The 23,447-nt window shown below is 41.9% G+C and overlaps 1 protein-coding gene across 1 annotated transcript in view; it reads left to right on the top strand.

The window, feature by feature from the left end:
- The first annotated feature begins 734 nt into the window (after window positions 1-734).
- Window positions 735-23,447, top strand: part of dock2 (dedicator of cytokinesis 2) — a 107,827-nt gene continuing 85,114 nt past the window's right edge. Inside the window, exons 1-21 of the mRNA XM_080035781.1 lie at window positions 735-871; window positions 2,612-2,695; window positions 3,147-3,187; window positions 3,381-3,436; window positions 3,574-3,670; window positions 3,760-3,908; window positions 4,631-4,766; window positions 5,566-5,723; window positions 7,109-7,190; window positions 7,387-7,522; window positions 8,209-8,284; window positions 8,465-8,541; window positions 11,144-11,394; window positions 11,787-11,885; window positions 12,020-12,092; window positions 12,194-12,297; window positions 14,834-15,035; window positions 17,109-17,206; window positions 17,326-17,415; window positions 17,713-17,813; window positions 20,698-20,832. Of these exons, the coding sequence (XP_079891907.1) occupies window positions 829-871; window positions 2,612-2,695; window positions 3,147-3,187; window positions 3,381-3,436; window positions 3,574-3,670; window positions 3,760-3,908; window positions 4,631-4,766; window positions 5,566-5,723; window positions 7,109-7,190; window positions 7,387-7,522; window positions 8,209-8,284; window positions 8,465-8,541; window positions 11,144-11,394; window positions 11,787-11,885; window positions 12,020-12,092; window positions 12,194-12,297; window positions 14,834-15,035; window positions 17,109-17,206; window positions 17,326-17,415; window positions 17,713-17,813; window positions 20,698-20,832 (2,288 nt within the window). The 5' untranslated portion in view covers window positions 735-828. The remainder of the gene's footprint in view (window positions 872-2,611; window positions 2,696-3,146; window positions 3,188-3,380; window positions 3,437-3,573; window positions 3,671-3,759; window positions 3,909-4,630; window positions 4,767-5,565; window positions 5,724-7,108; window positions 7,191-7,386; window positions 7,523-8,208; window positions 8,285-8,464; window positions 8,542-11,143; window positions 11,395-11,786; window positions 11,886-12,019; window positions 12,093-12,193; window positions 12,298-14,833; window positions 15,036-17,108; window positions 17,207-17,325; window positions 17,416-17,712; window positions 17,814-20,697; window positions 20,833-23,447) is intronic.

Here is a 23,447-nt window from a genome sequence, read left to right as displayed (position 1 = left end):
CTTACAAAACCGAATATATATACCCAATTCTGTATTCTTATCCAATGCACAATAAATGTAGCTTTCACACTCAAAAGCAAGACAAACTGTCACCATCGCCGTCTCCACAAATGTCCAATGTTTAAAAGGCAAACATTTTCCAATTGAGTAAAAGATTGTAAATAAGATGAAGATGATTAACTCAGGATTTCTGTATTTTTTTCTGATGCCCACAGTGACACTCAAATCTCATTACTGAAGCTGATTTGGTTTAACATAAGTGATAGCAATCTTCTTTCATAGCCACTTCTTGAAATATATGATATAAGCTTTATCATTTGTATTTTGTTTTCTCCAAGGTCTGCCCCTTTCTTCTTCTTGAAACAGACTTATTGTTTCTCGTGTTTTGATGGCAGTCCATGTGTTGATGACATTGTACAAGGATCACCAATAGCTTACTTACTGTTATTACATTATGCATCTTTGAACAGAAACGATTCAAGCCCAGTGGTGCTCTTACAAGAGCCCCATGCTGTTGATGTTTTCACATTCAGTTATAATAAAGGTAACATAGTCCAATTGAGCAAAATGGAGACTTCACACACTGCATAGGCCTGTGGTCTCTATAGGACTCCACCTTTCTGTTGTCACCCACTTCCCCTTGAGAGACAGAAGAGGAAGAGAGGCGGAGGGGGATGGGCTTGTTGCTTTCATTTAAAGTAAAAAGAAAAACAGAAGTGAGAAGTTTAGTGCACACCCTCAACTAAGAAAGAGAGAGAGAGATAAATAGGAGGGGAATCACATAAACAAAACTCAGAGGGGAAAGTAACTAACGGACTACATGCAATCATGGCTCCTTGGACGAGGGCCATCTCGGAGCGGTATGGTGTAGGTAAGTCAGAATGGGCTCACTCGGTTGTCTTTGAGTGTTTGCATGTGCGTACATGGTGCTATAGTGCCCCTCTGTTTTAGATGTGCTGGTAAACTATCCGTGCTATGAATTAGAATGAGAGAAAAAGAAGCGCCCAATCACTTCCTGCTTAACAGGATGTGAGCAGGTGCTTATACGGCCTCACAGGGCTGTGGGGGATATACATAGCAGATGTGACCTCACCCCAAAGAGCTTAAAAACCTAAAATCATATTCAACGTTTAGCTCTAATGCGACTGGACCCATAAGAGCTACAGCGCTTTGCGTGAGCCATAAAAGCCATAAACAAAATTACCATCCATCCCTAAGCTGATGGAGATTTGAGTAGCAGTTAGCAGGCTATCTCCCATGCATTACACATTATGCAACACATAAATGCTGAAGCAAGACCATACATTATACCTCAAAATGACAGATTTAAGTGTCGGAAGATTGATTTTGGCACCAGGGACAAATCCCTGTGAGTGAAAGTGCCAACTTGTCAGTACAATCTGTAGTTTATCCGGTGTGTGTGGGAGCTGATTAGCATGTGTTGCTGTTGCACATGCAAGACAGACACAAACTTAGATAGAATACGGACTGTAAAAGCAGGGGGTTGACAGGGCTGTTGCAGAAGATGCATTGATTTATCTGTTACTAGCTGTAGAAAGTGAGTGAAGACTATATCAAGTTTTTCATCCCAATTGTTAACAGTGTATTCCGTAGGATTGACAGTGAAATTGAGGTAACACTTTACAATAAGGTTACATTAATGAACTGTTAGTAAATGCTAAGTTAATTCTATCAATGGTTAGTTAATGCCTAGTTAATGCCTATTAAGCATTAAGTAAGTGTTAATGCTTAGTTATTGACTGCTAGTGAATGCTTTATTACTTAATGCTTTGTTAAGCATAAACTAAGCTTAACATTTAGTTAATGCTTACTAAGGTTATGTTTGATAAGCATGTACCAAGCATGTATTAACAGTTAGGTAATGCTTAGTAAATACTTATTAAGCCTTAATTAAGCATTAACTAACAGTTAATTAATGTACCCTTATTTTAAAGTGTTACCGGAATCGACGAGACATTTATAAAATCCATTTTGAATCAATTACTAATATGGTTTATCAGTGAAGTGTTGTTTTCTACTGTATCTAGACTGAATATCTTCCTGGTCTGTGTGAGACTACAACACAGGAAGTGGAGGAAGAAGGAAGAGAGTTTGTTTGAGTCTGAAGCTGTGCAGCCACATAGTGTAGTAGACAGTTTGTATAAATAATCTGCAACGCACAGTTTTAAACTGTAGACACAAGAAGGACTTCATTTAGCATTCATTCAAATTGACTGCTGACGGGGTCTTTAGCGCCCAAACCATTTAAGTAAATGATTTCTCTTTTCCAACAGGAATCGAGAAAGGCTAGTGAGCTTGTAGTGGACATACGCCAGTTTCACTGCTGAGCTTAACTTTGTGCAACAAACTGATATCTAACGTACCCTCGACTGTGAAGCCGTGTACAACAGCTGCTGCCAATGCTTTGCCATGCTGATTCTGCAATGCTTATACCTGCTGCGTAGCATACTCTCTGAAAACTCATTCATCATTTTAATGACGTTTCTTTTTAGTTAATACATCGACTAATCATTTGTTCCATACAGTGAAAGTTAAAAAAGCTTCATCGTCACAATTTCCTTAAGTTAAGTTAATTATTTTTTTTTTCTAGTAAAATGGAATTTTATCGGCAAAGGAGAGAAGCAGCTTTCCCTGGAGGTGGGAGACATGGTCCACATTCAGGAGGTCTGCGATGGTAAGAAGAAAACATTAATGGGACACTTCTACATTAAAAATGACATCACTGCTGTTATATGGGCCGCCTAAATAACCTCTATATGTTGTTAAAAATAAAAGAAAAAAAGCTTGAGATATATAAATATGTTGCATCTTTACACATGGCATGTCTAACAAAGAAAACATCCCTTTTTTCTCTTATAATAAACAAGCTGCATCAATCAAAAATAAAGTACAGTTACATAAGTACAGACAGGGTACGATGCCTTTTTTGATAAACAATGTTAAAGTCTTTCTTTTTTCACTCATAATAAAGGAGGATTTATTTCAAATGAAATACTGAGACATTGCATACTGTGCATGATATAACTCTCATATGAAGCATTATACAAATCGTTTGAAGTTTGTATGCGGCGTCCTAGTTTTCCTTTTACATTTCAGTCTAAGTTGACGACTGATTTCTCTTTTAGGATGGTACAGAGGCTACTTGGCAAGGAACAGAGCCCAACAGGTGAGAGCTCACACACACACACACAGCCTGGTTTGACACCAGATATTTTAACATAGAGATGATGATAACACATAATGCACAACATTCAACCAGCGTCATTCAACTGACTGGGAGATCTCCTTTTAATAGTATTTTGGACAGGAAAGGAGAGAGATGCTACTGATTATTTTTTCTCATTTGTTTCCCTCCCCAGGGCGTGTTCCCTTCAAGTTTTGTCCATCTGAAAGAGGTCATCATTGAAAAACGAGGGTGAGTGGAATTAAGAAGTCTTCACCTATCTCCTTTAGTTAATAAAGAAAAAAATTGTTACATTTTGTTGTGTGTGTGTGTGTGTGTGTGTGTGTGTGTGTGTGTGTGTGTGTGTGTGTGTGTGTGTTTGACTCCAGAGATGAGGAGGTAGTGCTTTCTGCAGAGATGCCCTTGGTGAAGGAGGTGACCACCACATTGAGAGAGTGGGGAAGCATATGGAAGCAGCTCTTTGTGGTAAAGAAAAAACAAACGAGCAAAAACCCTCTTTGTGCTTGTGAATGTGTGTGTTTGACTAACATAACATTACACATGTCCTTGACCAGGCAAACAAGCATATGCGGGTAAAGCAGGTCCAGAGGCTGATGTGGGAGCTGATGGAGTGGCGTTCACAGCTCCTGTCTGGCACTCTGCCCAGTGACGAATTCAAGGAGCTCAAGCAGAAAGTCACCTCCAAGATCGACTATGGAAACAAGTATGTCTGCTCTAAAACAATCAAACTTCTTTACTGTTTAATGCAAGACACTGCAAGCAAAACTATCTATAGTTTTTTCAATCACTGATCAATTCTTTTTTATATTTTTGGCTATTTTCCACCCATAACATATCTTCTTCCAATATCATCTTTAGCACTATTCTGAAAGGGTTATTACATTCGTTCATATGTTGTTAACTATCTGATTTCTCTAACACATTTTATTCTTAGAAACTTGCCGAAAATGCATTTTTCAGACCTGTTCATGGTATATTTTGATTTATATGAGGAATAAAGGCTGTATCTAAAATCTGTTTAGAAAAAACTTTGTGCAAAACAAGAGTTTGAACTCGGGCTTTATCCAACATATACCGTAGATTTTTTTCTTTTTTAAATAGATGTAAATTTGCGCAACTGGCAAATCTTCATGATAATAAATAAATAAATATATATATATATATATATATATATATATATATATATATATATATATATAGTTGTTCCCTATTCACCTGCAGTGTCTCACCTTAAAGTCTATATTTCTCACCTATTACATTTAAAAAAAAAGATAATTTGCTCTTGTCTCCACTAACCGACATGTGCATTTATTTCTAACCAGACGTTTTCTTCCCTTTTCCCATCATCCGCTCCGTCTTCTTCCCATCCTCCATCTCCACCTCCGTCTCATCCCTTTCTCTTTCCCTCTCTCATTTGTTCTTTAGGATCCTGGAGCTGGACCAGGTGGTGCGGGACGAGGATGGGAACATCTTGGAGCCTGAGCGGGCCAGTGTCATCAGCCTGTTCAGGGCCCACGAGCAGGCCACAGCCAAGATCAATGAACGCATCAAGGAGGAGCAAGTAAGGGAAATGGATTCAAAAGAATTACGTTTTATGACATTGCTGTGTACTGCAGTAAGGCAAGGCAAGGCAAGTTTACTTATATAGCACAATTCAGACACAAGGCCATTCAAAGTGCTTTACAGGGGCATAAAATACATCACGATTGGACATTAGAAAATTACATTTAGGAAATAGTAAAAACGGAAAATACATCAAGATATCCGTGCCTGTGTGGTCTGAAGTCTCTTTCGACAAATTCAAGTGTATATGAGTGTTGTCAATTAAAGTAGACTTCCCTCAGACAAGTGTACCATGGGATTTTTTTGGAAGGAGAAAATGGTATCCAGAAGTAGATTTAATTGTGATCACTATTTTGTCATTATATATATTTTTTCATGGTGCAAAAAAGTAGTTAAAGGAAACTTCATCTGGATAATACGTCTTACTTGCAAGAAAATGTCTGGTCAGCAAAACCTAATCAAGAATTCACTGCACCACAGATTGGCGTCACTTCACTTAAAACTCCATGCAGCCTATTTTACATTTCAGCGTTGATTCATTAGTATAGGAAAAGAGAATATACCCTATTATAATTTTCCTTATTCAGTGATTTTCTATTCCCCTTACACACGCCTCAATCGGGACACTCCAGCTGTTACATCCCTAGCATTAAGTTACCCAACTGTTAATAATTGCTATACCAGCCGACCATGTTTGGAAGGAAGTTGAAATGAAGGCGTTTTGGCTTGCAGATTTTGTCCATTGTACTACCCTTTGTGCCAATTTAATGTCCTACAACTAATGTCCACTCTTTCAGTCCGATGTACAGACAGACCACAGCGGGATCTCGGCGCGGATCCAGTCGTCCCCCACCCACAGCCTCTACGTCTTTGTCAGGAACTTTGTGTGTCGAATAGGTGAAGACTCTGAGCTCTTCATGTCCCTCTATGATCCCATCAAACAGAACATCATCAGGTGACAGAGATTCTCATGTCATTCTCACTCTTTACCTTGAAGTCCCTAACCTCAAACCACTGACACTCAAACAGCAAAGGTGTGAAACAATGTGTTTGGCTATGAACAGCTACTGTTGTTTCTTGAAAACACTGTAATTTTCATGTAGTTATATATTGATTATATATTGCTCATCATTTAGATTTTCATGCGATACTCACTCACTCACTCACCCACTCACTCACTCACTCACTCACTCACGCACTCACTCACTCACTCACTCACTCACTCACTCACTCACTCACTCACTCACTCACTCACTCACTCACTCACTCACTCACTCACTCACTCACTCACTCACTCACTCACTCACTCACTCACTCACTCACTCACTCACTCTCTCTCTCTTTGCACCTTTCCTTCTTTTCGTATCTTCCTTTTCTAATATCGTTCATTGTCAAAGCCCTAATTAATTAGAACAAAGCTGTGTCAAAAATAAGGATAGAGAGAAAACCCAAATTATAGTGCAGCAGATGGATGGTGACTGGCAGTGCTATGTTGGTGTCTGACAGGGCTGATGCTAAGCCCTGTCACTCACTGTCATAGTGGGTTGGCGTTTGATTCTGCCACGGGAGCTGGGAGTTTTAAGATAGACCTCCTGGAACCTTCTTGTTTCTCTTATTATGTCTCTTACTTTCTTGCTATTTGGTCCCGATGTCGGCTTCTCTTCCGTCTCATCTGCGCTTGTTATGTTTGTCTGATTTGTTAAATCCTCGGCTTAATTGTGTTGTGCTTCCCATTCCCTCAACTTGTTTGTCCATCTGCCTTTTTCTCTGACAGTATGGCAGCTAGTAGGGTTTTATGACAGGAATGTCTTGGGAAAGGTAGAGACATTTCCTCAGCTTTAAGGCATCTCACTGTGCCCACACACATTTGCTGTGTGTCTGTCTTGCTGTCTGTCTTCATTTGCATCCCTTGTAGCCTAAAAAAAAGATAGGCTTTTGGGGGAGAAAAAGTGTTGTATTTTTAGCGCTTGAATTTAAATTATGTTGCCACACTGTCGAGCATACATCAGTCAATCCTCTCGCTTGTCAAAGGATGACTGAAACATTTGAACACACAGTAACTCAGCATCAGTGAACTGCATATAGTTTGCTCATGTACACCATGAAGGCAGACAGTGGGCCAAACAGTCCTGTGTTATCTGCCCACTCCTGGGTTGGACGGATTTTCCATTCATTACTACGAGAAAATGCACAAACCCTAAAAAAAATAATTACAAGTTGAGTGAATCTGCAGAGTTTCAATCAATGGGAATAAAAATATCTTCATAGTATTTTGTACTTTTGCATGAGAGTAACAGAATATTCTGTGTCCCTTTTAAATGTTATGCCTCTTTGTTGCAGTGAGAACTACCTGGTACGCTGGGGCAGCAAAGGATTCCCCAAGGAGATCGACATGCTCAACAACCTGAAGGTTGTCTTTACAGTAAGTGACCACCGGAGGGCACTATCACACTGTCTGCATTACAGACACTGCTGCACTGTGTGGGATATGAATGGATTTACTCCTTTTTAGAACATTGCATTGTTATCTATATGTCTGCTTGCCACCACCTAAACTTCTTCTTCTTCTGTTTTTTTTTTTTTTTGTCTATTCTCCTGGCCCTGGTTTTCTCTGTCAGGACCTTGGGAACAAAGACCTGTGCAGGGAGAAGATTTACCTCATCTGTCAGATAGTGAGAGTGGGCAGGATGGACTTGAAAGAAGCAAACAACAAGAAGTGCACCCTGGGCTTGAGACGGCCGTTTGGGGTGGCAGGTACTTGACAGCGAAACCTGTGCTATTTAATTTGGGTTGAGAGTGCTGCTTTATTTGCCAATTAAACTAGTAGTCAGTTAGGCAATGTGCAAAGTCTGAATTGTAGTTATTTTTTTAACTGAGCGCTGAATGGTTTTAGTAGCCTTTCTCTTAAAGCTTCAATACATTTTATGACATCGAACAAATGTTTTGTCTTTCCGTCCACCAGTTTAGCCTCCAGTAATGATATTTAATGACCTCTTCAGTCATTTTTACTATGGGTCCCTAATGGTCAGAGTAATTCTGTTTGATTTGCTGCAGCTTACCTGCAGGTACAGTATTATCGCTTAGTATTTACACCGGGGAGCAACCTGGGTCCAACCACAGTCATCCTTTTGCACAAACACAACTTAAATATTGATCGGGTCTGTCCACTACTTTTTATTCCCCCTTTACCATTAGGTCTATTCTTTCCCAAAAAGTTGCTTATATCCTCATGTAACCTTACAAAAACAGCTGTCAAGGTACCAAGTAAGGTCTGGTTTTCACTTTTACTTGTGTGTGATACAGAACTTTATCTAAAAGAAGTTCACTGGGGCTTTCTTTTGTTGACTGATGCGAATCCTCGTTAGAAATTACTGCATAGCATTTTATTTTATTTTTTATTTTCATCAGACGCATTTTCTGTTTTTCTCTCTCCTCGACAGTGATGGACATCAGCGATATCATCAAAGGGAAGATGGAATGCGATGAGGAGAAGCAGCATTTCATCCCTTTCTTCCCGTACGTCTCATATCTCCCTCTTCTTTTATTCTACCTCTTCTCTCTCTCTCTCTCTCTCTCTCTCTCTCTCTTCTACTTAAACCATCTGTTCACGGATGCTGTTTTTATTTCAAGAATAAATCCTCTCTGTGTGTTTTCTGAAGTGCCTTTGTGTTTGTTTGTTTGTTTACTTGCCTCCAGGGTGGTTGCTGAAAACGACTTTCTCCACACCATGCTGAACAAAGTGACAGCATTGCGAGGAGACAGTGGCGGCCAAGGTACTGTTCCGTTACTTTTCCACAGCCTTTGCTCTCTTTAGTGTAGCAAAGCCATTCAGCTCCTCTGCCAAACTTAGTGGACCTGCACGCACTGTCGATTCCCACTGGACTGACTGTGTATGCTGCTATGCTCTAGCCTAGCCATTTGCGGGCCAGACAAAATGGTCATTTCTCATCATCAAATCCTCGCCTCTCTTCCCTCGGCTCTGTGGGCGAGAGCAAGGACACTATATACCCCTATGGGACAGTGTGCACCCTTGAGTCCCATGTTTTCATATTACTAACCCGTTTGACAAGCGCCTATGTGTGAGGGCGTGTAGTTCCACATGGAGTAACTTCACATGTTGGGACTGCTCGGGTGTATCGTTCAGCTTTGTATCAAGGCCCTGGGCATCACCTTGATAGGAAAACAGACGACACCTGGACCAGCAGATATGGATGGAGCACCTAAAGGCCACCAGATGTCTGTTCTTAACATTACTCGCCCCCGATCTCTCATTCTTTCATGCTTTCAGAGGATTCTGCCACAGCACAGAGCGCACACACACACACGCACACACGGACGCACGCACGCACACACGCACAGCCTGAAGTAGTCCCCGTAGGGTTGTGATTCACCTTTGAAAATGTTCTCTTTGTGACCTAGTCTAGATTTAACAATGTCAATTATGTATTTCCCTAAAAATAGGTCACCCCGTTTTTCCCTTTGTCCCTCCATTCTCTGGCCATTCTTTCTCACATCATTTCTCTAAAAAGTTGTGAGAGCCCATTTTTCTTTTTTGGACAAAATCCCTGCCTATTATGGTGGCACCTACATCCTTTCTTCCTCCCTCCCTTTGTTTTACCACCCCTGTCACTAAAACAGGAGACAGACATTTTATAGTATTTATTACAGTGTAGCCTTCAACAAGAGCAGCCAACGTTGTTACATCTCTGCTTCACCTTGGAACACTTTAGCATTATGTCCTCCCTCAGGTAAACACTAAGATGTGACACAAAGTGGATGTCACTTTAACGCCATGCTTTTAAGGCCTGGTGTTTCAGTGTGTCTGTTGGGCCCTGAACACATTTAGAAAATGATTTACATTCAGTTTTTGTAGAAGCGAGCCTTGAAATTCCTTATTTATTAATTGGGTTTTTTATATTTGATTTTACTTCTACTACCTGCAGAACGAAATGAAAGCTCCCATCTGGTCCGTTCATTTAAACCCAGCCTTGAGTGGTGCCTATTTTTTCTGAGTGAATTATTTTGAATGTATCAGTATTTGGCCATTTAAAGTTCTGTCAAGTATATTAATTAAAGTTAACTTTCTGATTTCTACACATACTTTTCCAAAGTGTTTTTGACTGAGGAGAATATATCTCACATTCAGGGCCTGGGACAAAATCTATAAAAAGTGTAATTACGGACGAGCGAGTAAGGAATAAATCAAGAACTAACAGCTTATAAATATCAGATATTGCTCAATTGATATGATGAAGGATCATGGACATCCTCCAGTGAAATCCCAAAAATGAAATATAGGCTCTCTACTTTGCTAAATGTATCAACTTGTTAAATGATAAGTTTTCAGATTAATGCCCCCATTCAAAGGTTGTAATATATCTCCGATAATGTGTCATGCATCAGTCTGTCATCCGTCTAAATTCTATAAATCTCAGTCCAATGATGGCCCAAGTGCTCTTTGAGGGGGTTCTAAAAAATGATGTTAGAAAAGTAACTTGCAGCCTCACTACAAACATCCTGTTGTTATAGAGACTTTGAGACACTCTTACAAGTTAATGAAACGTTCTCATTATTCTTATGATTATTAAATCAGAGAGCTGTGACAGCAAACAAGACCATTAGTGGAAACAACACTGTTTTTACATGGTTATTATTAAAGCCTTTGCTCAGGTTGGATTTCCTGGGATCTTTGACAAAAAGAATTAGGCAGGCAGACCAGAATTTTCTGGGTTTCCCATATGGTACTATATCAAGGTTTAATTTGTTTTACCGTCGCCATATTACCATTATTAATCTTACATACTCACATACAAATACATTACCTCATTGCGGTGCATCCTGGTGTCTCTTTACCCGCTTCCAAAACAAATGCACGCACCACCATAGCACTAGCCTGGTCCTACCAGACCATCGTACTTCATTTCATTTGTACAGAAGGTTTGGAATCGCTCAATTGACAAACGTATACTCACTTGAAGGCTGGTGTCTGTTGACGTTTAAAACTATTGGATCTGCCCAGTACCACTCTGGATCTGCCAACCAATCACATAACGTTTGCGCCGGCTTCTGCAACTGAAACTGGCGCACGTCATTGTTCATAGCCACCACTCCCTCTGTTCACTGATTGGAACAGTAAAAAATATACAGGAGAAAATCCACCCAGACTGACTACTGAAGGGAAATAAAAATTGAGCGGTGGTGCCAGGCTACCATAGCACACTGGCAAATATCTTTAGGACAGCAGGCTTAAAAAAACATTACCACATTTGTCCAAAGGGGGGGCACTAGAATCAACAAAAACTGATGGTTCCTCTTATATACTTTAATTGTGAACCATGACAAACATTAATGTATAGCCCTATCTCATCCATTCAGGTCTGTGGGTGACCATGAAGGCTCTGGTGGGGGACATAGTTCAGATCCGTAAGGAGTACCCTCACCTGGTGGACCGCAGCACCGTGGTGGCCCGCAAGCTGGGCTTCCCCGAGATCATCATGCCTGGGGATGTACGTAACGACATCTACCTCACCCTGCAGGGAGGAGACTACGACAAGTACAACAAGACCACGCAGAAGAACGTAGAGGTTATCATGTGGGTCTGTGATGAGGACGGCAAGGTCATACAGGTGAGCGGATGCAAGGAGCACGCTGGTCTGTCTTAATAGGAAAGTGATTTTTGTCAACAGGAATTTGTAGTTGTTTGTGTGTGTGTTTGTCTGTGTGAGATTGCAGAGTTTTTTGGCAGGCTGTGTGTGTTTGTGTGTGTACCACGTGTGTTTGTGTTTTGGAGATTGTGGTGGTCTAGGCCAGTGAAGCAAGCAAAGCACTGTTCCAGAGCTAACTCAGCCTCTCATAGTCAGGGGAAACTTGGTTGTGGCTTGGTCCCGGCAAGAAGGAAAATCCATCTTAGGCATACATGGATGCACATATGCACACACACACTCACACACACATGTGCATAAGCACACACACAAACAAACATAAAAACATGTTTTTTCTCTCTCTCCCTCTTTCCTAGAACTCCATCTGCTTGGGAGCAGGGGATAAGGTGGTCAGCGAGTACAGATCCGTCATCTACTACCAAATCAAACAGCCCCGCTGGGTGGAGACAATTAAGGTGTGTGTGCATTTGCATTCCTCCTCTCTGCCATAACCTTCAAGAAACATAAACCCGAGAATGTTATGGTATGCCTGTAAAATGTAAAGATAAGTCATTTAATATTCCATAACAACGTGAGATATATCCTCCAGGTGGCTGTCTCTCTGGAAGAAATGCACAGAATTCACTTACGCTTCATGTTCAGACACCGCTCTTCCCAGGAGTGTGAGTATCAGCGTCTTTACTCTTGCTGTTTCCATGATGTGTTATTCCTCCCCTGACCCTCTCCCTCCTTTTGTTTAAACATCCGTCTCCTCCATCTCCAGCCAAGGACAAGAGTGAGAAGAACTTTGCCATGGCCTTTGTTCGTCTGATGAAGGAGGACGGGACGGTGCTAGCAGACGGACTGCATGACCTCGTGGTCTTCAAGGTCAGAAGCAGAACCAGAGCCATTGTTAAAAAGGAAACAGATTAAGTCACGAATGTTGTTTCGGCGTCTTGTCGAAGTAAATCGTATCAAGAATCAAATTAAGCATGAATTTGACACATGTATGCTCCCTGGGAACCAGTTACAGAAACTTAACCTAAGTTAAGATAGGAAAACATAAGATATATTTTCTGATATTGTATAACAGAAGCAAATCCAAACTAACTTTAGGAATCTTATTTGACCATATCCTGTCTGCTCAATCTAATATCGCTTTTCAACATTTACTGTATGTCTGTTGACTAGCAACCAACCCAACTCTTTCTAAACCGACTGTCTCAACCCAGCCTGACATTAGTGTTAGCATGCAGGCTAAGAGCTAACTTTGCTGAACTAACAATACAGAGCAGAAAAGGCGAGCCAATAACTTTAAAGCGGACGAGCTTGAGGTGTTGGTGACATCTGTGGAGAGGGCGAAGGACGATTTGTTTTGGGGAAGTTATCCCACCATGGTCATTGCAGAGGGGAACATTTTTTAATCTGCGGTATCAGACATCTCACGGAGTGTTGTAGCCATAGGTCTAGCAAAATACAGTTAGCCTAAAGGTCTGAAAAAGTTAGGATGGCCAAAAGGTTATCCTGTATTTAGGATACTTTTTTTTAAATATTTTTGGAAGTTAGGATGCTTCTCTAATGCACTATTCCCATCTTGAATTGGGGATAGGAACATCCCCCAATTGGGACCCCGTGTCTCAATGAGATTTCCTGTATAAAGGCTGAAAAAAAAAAAAAATGTAATCTTCCTAAATTAGGTCCCAACTGTGATTACCATGGTTAACCAACAGTTAAGATAGGATTTGCAAGTTTGTAAGTAAGTTTCTGTTATTTCAAAAGTGGATGTGCAACTTATTTATTATCATCCCATCTTCCTTTCACCCCCAGTGTGTAAAATAAGACCAGATCAGCACAAATAAAAACAAACATTCAGCTATACTACTGCAGATGCAAAAGCTCCTGTGAGAGTAATAAATGACACAGTGAGTCTTTTATGAGAAGAAAAGGTCACAGCTTTACTTGTTGTCGGGCCAATCCATTTTGGAATTGGACCAGCCCCCAGACAATAAATCTGAATGTTTTTTTAAGTGGTATGTCAAATGAAAGTGGTAACTCATCCGCCGGTGTTTAATAACACAACAAGTGGGCAGGATTCTTTTGATTGATAATTCATGGCCAGACATGAATGGTGTGGGGAAGTTTTTTTTCTTTCTGACTGTACAAAAGCTCAATTCATTCACTCATTCTACACATAGCAAAACATGCGTGAATTTAATGGTGAGAAACGGATGGTGGACTTTAAAAATCAATGAAGCATCTGGGGCGATGCTTAAAGGAAGGTAGAAAAATGCAGATTGGAATGTTTGACTTCGAAAAAGTATAGTAGCAGAGAAAGAAATGTCTAGTCTTCTGTCTCCACCATTATCAAAAGCAGACCTAAACATTGTGCGAGTCTGGACGGGAGATTATGGCCCACCCAGACGGGTTGAGCGAAAGCCAAATAGATTTCCTGCCAAATGAGCCAGAGCTAAAATGGAATCCCCCTATTGATTAAATGCCCAACGCAATGAAGATTAATTACGCGCGATTCGCCCAAAAGACCAAATGGATTGTACGTGCCCTCTTTCTCGATTATCTCTCGTTATCCCTGCTTTCCTGCTGGATGTCTGTGCCACTCACGGCTTCGGTCTCTTACTCCCTCTGCTTTCCCAACCCCACTCACTCAGTATTACTTACCGGCTACACAGTTGAGGTTTGGGGTCTGAATGAATCTGTCAACAGAAAATGTTACATTTATATATGGAATAATTTCACTTTAGTTAAAGTATAGTCACCTAAACAGAACTTGTAGACCAAATAGAAAATAAAAATGCCAGGAGAAAATATCTTGTCTCTTTCCATTCCTTTGTGTTTAGCCTAACGTTTCAGCACTTTGTCAAGAGAAATGTTCCATCAATAGTAATTGTTTGTGCTCTTGTTTTTCTAACCTGTCCTTGCCCCACTGTTTTCCAGAGAAGTTGATTTATGCAGAATAAGTTAAGGCGTAATGGTCACAGATTACTGCTGCGGAACTGGCAAATTTAATATATTTTATCAAACAAGTATTTTCCTTCAAGACTGGCCTGGTAATCACTGCACGCCTTTGTCTTCTAACCCTGTATTTGCATCGACGCTTGTTGCAAGGAAATAGGAAATATTATTATTGTACCAATGCTACTGCAAAGTTGTAGCACTAGCGGTAAGTCAACGTTATATGGGGGGCGCCTTTAGCTCAGTTGGTAAGGCGTCCCCCTCCCGGGCCGGGCCCAGCAGCAGACCCGGGTTAAATTCCCGCCCGCGGTCGTTCTCTGCATGTCACTCCCCTCTCTGCCCCATTTCACCTGTCTCTCTGCACTATCAATAAAGAATAAAAATGCCCCCAAAAAATAAAAGTCAACGTTATATGGGTTAAAAGTGACCTTCTCCCTCTGCATTGTCCTCGTAGGGTGACAGCAAGCGCATGGAAGATGTGAACTGCTACCTGTCCTTGCCCTCCACCCGCCACCACCACGGGGACAGCCACAAGGGGGCAGGGGTGAGCCGCAGCTCCAGCAGCCTGTCTGGGAGTGGAGGAGGCCTGTCAGTCAGCTCCAGAGATAGCTTCATGATCTCCACCCTGGTCTGCTCCACCAAACTCACACAGAACGGTGGGTATACATAGGCTTTGGTTGTGTGTGTGTGTGTGTGTGTGTGTGTGTGTGTGTGTGTGTATGTGGGGTAGGTGTTACAATGTTCAAATACATAGAAAATGTGTGACTTTGTGTTGACAATAAGCCGCCCAGGAGACTTGGCAGGGCAAATCATCTTTATTTGAAGATAATGCACAACATACTCGCACGCACGCACGCTAACGCATGGACGGACGCACACACACACACACACAGACACACACTGACACACACACACACACACACACACACACACACAGACACACACAGACACACACTGACACACACACACACACACACACACACCACACACACACACACACAAGGTTAGGGCAGAAGTTTTGAGGAGGGTGTTCCAAACGAAACCCGACAAGTCAAAAAAACATTAATTAACATCTTCTTTCAACAGTGTAATAAGGCCATGCCAAGACAATGAATCATCGGTTGGCTGTGAAATTGGTAGAGGACAAATCCACTGTTTAGAAGTCTGGAACTGGTCCAGTGGGCATGCCGATTGGGCTAAATGGTTCGGGAAATGTCAGATTTCTACTTAGAAAACTCATGAAATTGGTAGTGAAATAAGGTAACAGCTGTATAACCTCGTTATTGTGCTATTTTTAGGTTAAGGGCTAAAAGTTGAGTCAGGATGAAAATAGCTGAGGTGAGGTTAGGTTAAAACAAGGGGGAGGGCTATATCCTGAGGATGGAGGGATTAGTGCCAATTTACAGTCAGTCTGTTAAGTGGCTTAATGTTGCCAACGTTGTGTGTGTGTGTGTGTGTGTGTGTGTGTGTGTGTGTGTGTGTGTGTGTGTGTGTGTGTGTGTGTGTGTGTGTGTGTGTGTGTGTGTGTGTGTGCGTGCGTGCGTGCGTGCGTGCGTGCGTGCGTGCGTGCGTGCGTGCGTGCGTGCGTGCGTGCGTGCGTGCGTGCGTGCGTGCGTGCGTGCGTGCGTGCGTGCGTGCGTGCGTGCGTGCGTGCGTGCGTGCGTGCGTGCGTGCGTGCGTGCGTGCGTGGTCTATGGGATAGGAGGCAAAAGAAGGGGAGAACATACCTAGGTTTTTTTAATGGGGAGTGCCGTCATAATGTCCTACACACTCTTGTAGGCAGCTAAACAAGACAGCCCCCCCCCACACACACACACACACTCACACAATTCCGATAGCTAGGTGCATCAGACACAGGTGCAGTGCAACAGCTGTTACTGAGGAAGCCAGTCCATCACTATAATGAACATTATCCTGCACTATTAATCACCTACACCGCAAACACACACACACGCACACACACACGCACACGCACACACACACACACACAGGCTCTCAGGCATGCAGCAGGCACACAATGGAGTTTTAGGGGCCACCCACCAGATGTGCGGCTTGGCTTGGTGAGTCGGAAATGATTGGACAGGGCAGGCTGCGAGCTTGGAGCGGGCAGCCCTACAGAGACATGGAGATCTGCCCCATGTCAAGCTCTAGCAGAATTAATGAGAGAATCCGTTGACTTGAATGAAGTAAAGGAACAGGGAGTAGTGCTAACATGGCAGATCAAGTCTTGCGTTTCTTTTTGTTTGCTCAGTTTAACTGGGAAAACATAGAATTGAATATGAAAGAAATCATTCATGTATAAATAGTAAATATGTTTACATGAAGCAATTGTTTAGAACAACACATATGCAATTCCCAAGGAGTCTCTTTTTCCGAGTTCATTTTTAATCAAACGCATTGTGAATTTTCTTTGCTTTCTGAAGGCGATGCATTTACTCATTGTTTCAGCTCTAATTCTGACTTCTTATATTTCGCATTATATTAAAAGTTGTCTCACCGGTAAATTAGGTTTAATAGTTTTTTTTGTATTCTTTGAGAACACGACGGTGTCACTCATCGTCAAGTGTACTGACAGAAAGTGAAAAGTTCTAAATTAAAAGATTAATAACTGGACTGTTTCCATTACAATAGCTTCACTCAACCTCCTCTCCTAATCAGGACTATCTGTGTATGTATATAGTTGAGACAGTAGAATATTATCTGTGTGTGTGTGTGTGTGTCCTCTGCAGTGGGCTTGTTGGGGCTGCTCAAGTGGAGGACTCGGCCTGAACTCCTCAAAGAAAACCTGGAGAAACTCAAAATCATCGATGGAGAGGAGGTGGTCAAGGTCAGTAGTGTAAATACAAGTGTGTCTTCTTCCCATACGTTTGTGTGTGTGTGTGTGTGTGTGTGTGTGTTTGAACTCTAACCGGACCTCTCATTTTGTATGTGTGTGTGTGTTTGTAGTTTCTGCAGGACACTCTGGATGCCTTGTTCAACATCATGATGGAACACTCTCAGACCGACGACTACAACATCCTGGTGTTTGACGCCTTGGTGAGTGTGCATTGTGTGTGACACTGTTTGTGTGTGTGTGTGTATGTGCCACTGTGTGTGTGTGTGTGTGTGTGTGTGTGTGTGTGTGTGTGTGTGTGTGTGTGTGTGTGTGTGTGTGTGTGTGTGTGTGTGTGTGTGTGTGTGTGTGTGTGTGTGTGTGTGTGTGTGTGTGTGTGTGTGTGTGTGTGAGCCTTGTCGATCTGATGAAAGTGACTCCTTGACGGGCTATTGACTCCACTGCTGTGTACACATCTTTCCATCTCTCTCTTGTTTCTCTCCCTCCTGTCTGTGTGCCAGATATACATCATAGGCCTGATCGCTGACAGAAAGTTCCAGCACTTCAACACAGTGTTGGAGGCCTACATCAAGCAGCATTTCAGCGCCACACTGGCCTACAAGTAAGTAGGTCAAGTCCTGGAACACAAGGCGTCTTCCTTTAATCTAATTCTGGCTTGTGTTGTGTGTGAGGTTTTTTTTCTCCAAATGACAGAAGGCACTGTTCTCTTTTTGTCACCACCATGGCATCAGATTTGAATGAGTATATGATGAAGAAAGTTTCTACATATTTTCCACTCAGAATGCTTAAATGTGGATCGTAAGAAGATGAGGTCAGTTTACATATTTTTATATTGTAGGCATTCTAACTGGAAAAAGGTGGACAATAATAATATAAAAATCCTCGGATAATTTTGTATAACTATTTCACAAACATTGCAAAGTTTTTTTATTTCTTCATAAATGCAACAAAAAGCTAAGGATTCATTCTTTAATACAGTACAGTCTGGAGAAAGCATAGTCATCTTTCTCTATTGAATCTGCAGCAGGAGACTTTACTATCAGTTTAAACTCCCTGAGCTTGACTGTTTTATTTAAGATTTAAATCATTTTACTGCGGGCTCCATAAAGTTCCAGCTGTGCGCTTAATTCAGTTGAGACCTTTAGGGACGTGGAAGGTCAGTGTTGGATAAAGCTGAAACAATTCCTCGAAAAACATCACTAAATATCATCCCTTTCGTTTCCATATAACTGTATACAACGGCACAGTGTTTGGTTGGCTATGGGGAGGACATGTTGGCTCATAAATGCAATTTCTAATGTCTAATCTTGATGTATTTTATGCCACTGTAACTCACTTTGAATGGCCTTCTGTCTGAATTGTGCTATATAAATAAACTTGCCTTGCCTCATATTGGCTCAAGTGAGAGCGGTCAATCCAAAGGTTAGCGTTATTATAACGCTTCATGGGTAAATTGCTAAAACTTTATCAATAGAATCACAAGTATCTTAGCTTTCCAAATATATCTCACATGTGTACCCGCCTAAACGTAGAAGGTGTTATCCAATTTCTCGATTAATCAATGGAACAGTTTGTAGAATACTCAAGTACTCAAAGATGGTGGCAGGTCTAGTGTTAAAGTAAAAAAAAACACATTTAGTTTGAAAACTTTAGCGTTCGTGTATCCAACGAGTTATGCAGAGTTCTTATTTGCATTTCAAATGAAGGATTATGGATCTTTCACGAGGCAACTCTCCCACCTCTTGGGAACTGTGAAATCTTTTGAAAAACCCACCAGCAGATAGTCTCAATTATGCTGCAGGCCAAAACAAAACCCTATGTCGTGCTTCCTAGAAAGTTTGACAGTACCCTAAAAACATACATTACATAGCATTAGCGTGGGTGATCCCTAGTCGGATATAACCTTTTTAATGCTGTAAGAACATTACACTCTATGCCCAAAGTCTCCCAAGTGTTAAACCCAGTGTTATTATTTAAATGTCATCTGAGGATCTACTGTTAAGTGGCTAAATGCTTCACTGTATCCAGCTCCCAAATGGAGGTCAGCTGTGTGTGTGTGTGTTGGCCGTTGGGGCACTTGACTGAACAGGATTACAGTATTGTACTTTATTGTACGGCCAGCTAGGCAGGAGTCTTAACCTTGCCTCTTCAGTGGAGCAGCAGCCTAAGCTCTCAGGCGTGCTCCCCAAACGCTTTCTGTCTGCTTCTTCCTCCCCGTTAATTCACTTCACTTGATTCAGTGGGACGCTGGAGACAACGTTTTGTTTGCATTTGCCAAAGCTCCGGTTAGGAAATTAAAACACGTCTTGACTCCTCCTGCACACTTTTCTTCTCCCCCTCTCCGAATCTTTACTCACTTACTTTACCTTCTGCCCAATTATCCCTGCCACTTCCTCGATCACGTCCGCTCTTCTCTCCGTCTATTCATCTGTCTCTCCATCCCTCCATCTCTGCCACTGTGTTGGTGCGTTCACCCTCTTTAAGGCGGTCACTGCGGCTTAACGCCCGTCAGGCCCCACAGGCTATTATGTAAAACTCTCTAACTCCCTCTCCATACATTTTAAAAATCCCAATCTCTCGCTATTTAAAAAAAGGAATAAATCCTCCTGATCTTGCATTTAAACCGTGCACTTAAAAAAACAGAAATCGGTCTGTATATAGTTGAAACGTTAGTTATGTCAAGGCCAACCTGATAGGGGCCGGATTGTGAGTTCAGCAAGTTCATTTAAATATTATTAAAGGGGAATTGTATTGTTTAAGAGTATTTGCTATTATTTAAACCAGTTAGTGGGTGATCCCCTGTTGCCATTCAAAGCAAATAGAGAGCACAGGTCTAAACCCTCGGTAGGCATATTATGGTTTTATCTGTTGTGAATCTGCTAGTACCGTATTCCATTTAGATAATGCAGAGGGAGATTAAGGAAGAGAGGTGCGGCGAGGTCATACACTTAGGCTGAACTCTGTGCCACCCCTTACCTCTTCCCAACTGATTTGACACACTGTTGATATACACAGGCATATTTATGTGTCTACAGATGCCTGCAGGGTGTACACATTTTGGAGTGAGATTTTTTCTCTCACCGTGCACATAAACATGTCCGTGAGCTGTGTGAAAGGTACATCTGTTGAGGTGTGAAATACTGTTTTGCCATTTCTCATCCTGTGCCTTCCTGCCAGTCTTCCTCTCTTTCTTTCTCTCTCTCTCTCTCTCTCTCTCTCTCTCTCTCTCTCTCTCTCTCTCTCTCTCTCTCTCTCTCTCTCTGTCTTTCTTTCACTCCATCCCTGTTGCACTCTGTTTTTTATGCTCTATGGAAGTGAAAAATAGAGTTGGGAGATTGACTTTCCGACCTGTGGGACATCAGACAAGGAACGACAATTCCGACCGACGGATTTAGATTTGTCTTTTTTTTCTCTCCCTCTCTCTCTCTCTCTCTCTCTCTCCCTCTCTGTTTCTTATCCTTGTCCCATATCTCTATCTCTTCCAGAAAGCTGATGTCGGTGCTGAAGAGGTACCTGGATGTGTCCAGCCGAGGGGAACAGTGTGAGCCCATCCTCCGAACCCTCAAAGCCCTCGAGTACATCTTCAAGTTCATCGTCCGCTCGCGCATGCTCTACTCCCAGTGAGTGTCTGTGTACACACGCGCACACACACACACACACACACACACACACACACACACACACACACACACACACACACACACACACACACACACACACACACACACACACACACACACACAGCGCCTGGTGACACTGCACTGGAGAAAATAAGGCTGCCGATTACAGCACTAAAGTTGCTAATAAACATTGATGATGAAGTGCAGTGTGCTGAATAGGCAGCCAAGAGCCACCTTACGGACAAAGGTCCCTGTGTAGGGGAGACTTACGACACCCACTGTGCTGAGGCGACAGCTGTGCCATGTGATAAAGTGTAAACACCATTTGTTACTACAGTGCAAAAGTTGATGCTGACAGATCAGAAAACATGATCCACAGGTGTGTGACTTCCCTTGCCCATGGGTGACTTGAGGGTGGGTGTATGTGTGTGTGTGTGTGTGACTGCGTTGGGAGAGGATCTATGTCTATGCGTGTGTCATGCGTAGTTCAATGGTCAATAAAGGTCAGTCTTTTTAATCTTGTAGAGGGCATCGTGGGCTTTGTTTGGTTGTAATTGATGTGTTTGTTTATCAGTGTGCTGGGTGCATCTGTTTATTTATTCATAGGGTGTGGATGCATTAGTGTGGTTTCCCGTGTGTGTGTGTGTGTGTGCGTGTGTGTGTGTGTGTGTGTTTGTGGTGCACATGTATTCAAGCCCCACACAGATATATTTCGGCCTTCTTCTAAGTGTATGTATGTGTGTGTGCGTGTGTGCGTGTGTGTGTGTGTGCGCGTGTGTGTGTGTGTCACATTATCGCTCCCTAGCTCCAGTAGGCATGCCTCCCCTGGGTATCTCTGTTTACCAATACATCTCCCTCTCCCTCTCTATCGGCATCCTGAAAATACAACTTACTCTGTCTGCATCTCAAGTTTTTCACATCAGATTTAGCAGTTATTGTCATTCCACCAAATAACCATCAGAGGGCGGCTCCAGGTGCGTGTGTAAGTCTCCATCATAATCACGATCATGACTAGCAGTCATTAATAGTTAAATAAGTCGGCATGGAAGATTTATTAGCGTCTCAAAACCCTTGCTTTCGTGTTGTTCATGCAAAGTGTATAAGGAGCATGGGGTGTTGGCTGCGAAAATATGTAGGGCACGGCTGTACTGAGTTTTGCTCTTTCCTGCACCTCCTTTCTGTCCTTCACGCCGTGTTGCTTTCATTACTTCTCTGCAGTCTAGTCGATGAACGATAGAGTATTTTTTCCTACCCTATAGCACTTGCATTGTTTCAGCTATATTTCTCCGTTTGTACTATTGTTCTCCCCTCCTCCTCTTTGCCTCCATCCATCCATCCATCCATCCATCCATCCATCCATCCATCCATCCATCCATCCATCCATCCATCCATCCATCCATCCATCCATCCATCCATCCATCCATCCATCCATCCCTCCCTTCTTTAAATCTCACCTCCAATTTTTTTCTCCAAACTCTTTTCTATAGAAGCACTCCTGCATTCCTCTGTTAACGTGGACAATTCTTTTTTTCTCTCATAATAAGCTTTTCATTAGTGAGATAAGGATCCCATTATTATAACATCAATTCTCAGTTCAAATGAGATCTTATATCATGATTGTACCATCTTTCCTAGTTAACATACTGTCTAGGCTTTTCTCATCTATGTTATCTTAATTTTCTCGTGACAGGAGGAAGACTGCATATCTGGTCGTCATAATAATAGAAAATAATAAGATAATTTATTTTTCTAATGAGAAATGGTTAATCATATATTCATCAAACGTACACAGCTACGGTTACAGTGACACATTCTTCTCAGTTGACTTAATTTCATCCATTAGATACAGAATGTATTAAGATCAACAGACCATACTATTCGTTGACGATTTGCAATCTTTTCACAAATAGTACCAGTTGGCCTAAGGGGTCTACGATGTTTGTTTGATTGTCTGCATGAATACACTCTTCAACTCAAAAAATAATTTGACAACACTCGTCGCATCGTAATCAGATTCTTCAAAGTTTCCCTTGTCAATCTTAGAAAAGCAGTCTTATTTTGAGGCACATCAGCAACATTGGTCACTGCACCACTTATATAACATACGCATTTCAAATTGGGCTAAAACCTGAGTACACCTTGCAGCTCACTGCTTCATTTGAAGCAATGAGCATTTTTAACTGTTCCGTCCCGCGGGGGAAAGAACTGAAATTATGAATCATAAAAAGGTAACTTTTGTGACTGAGTGACTGATTGGCTCGGACAGAGATTTCATGAATCATGGGGGAGACATGAATAGTTTGTCTCTTACCTCTGTACTTGCTCTCTCACTCTTTCCGTTCTACCTATTTTTCTATCATGCATTTGGCTTTCCTTGCCCCCATATTGATTGCCCTCCCTTATCCTCATCATATGTCTCCACTATACGTTTTAGGCGTATTCGGTTTTTTTGCGTGTTTGTTTTGTGTGTGCTTGTGTAGATATGTTGTCATTCGTAGTTCCACATACATTGTTGGAGTTGGATTAAAGTGGTACTCTACAGGCTGTAACATGCTCTACTGTACTAATGGGGCATAACTATTTGAGTGTATATGTGTGGCGTGGGTGCAACCTGC

Source organism: Ammodytes marinus (genome assembly GCF_949987685.1).
Source record: "Ammodytes marinus genome assembly, chromosome: 10".
NCBI lineage: Eukaryota > Metazoa > Chordata > Actinopteri > Uranoscopiformes > Ammodytidae > Ammodytes > Ammodytes marinus.
Note: the sequence above shows the minus strand (reverse complement) of the source record. Positions and strands in the feature narration are given on the sequence as shown.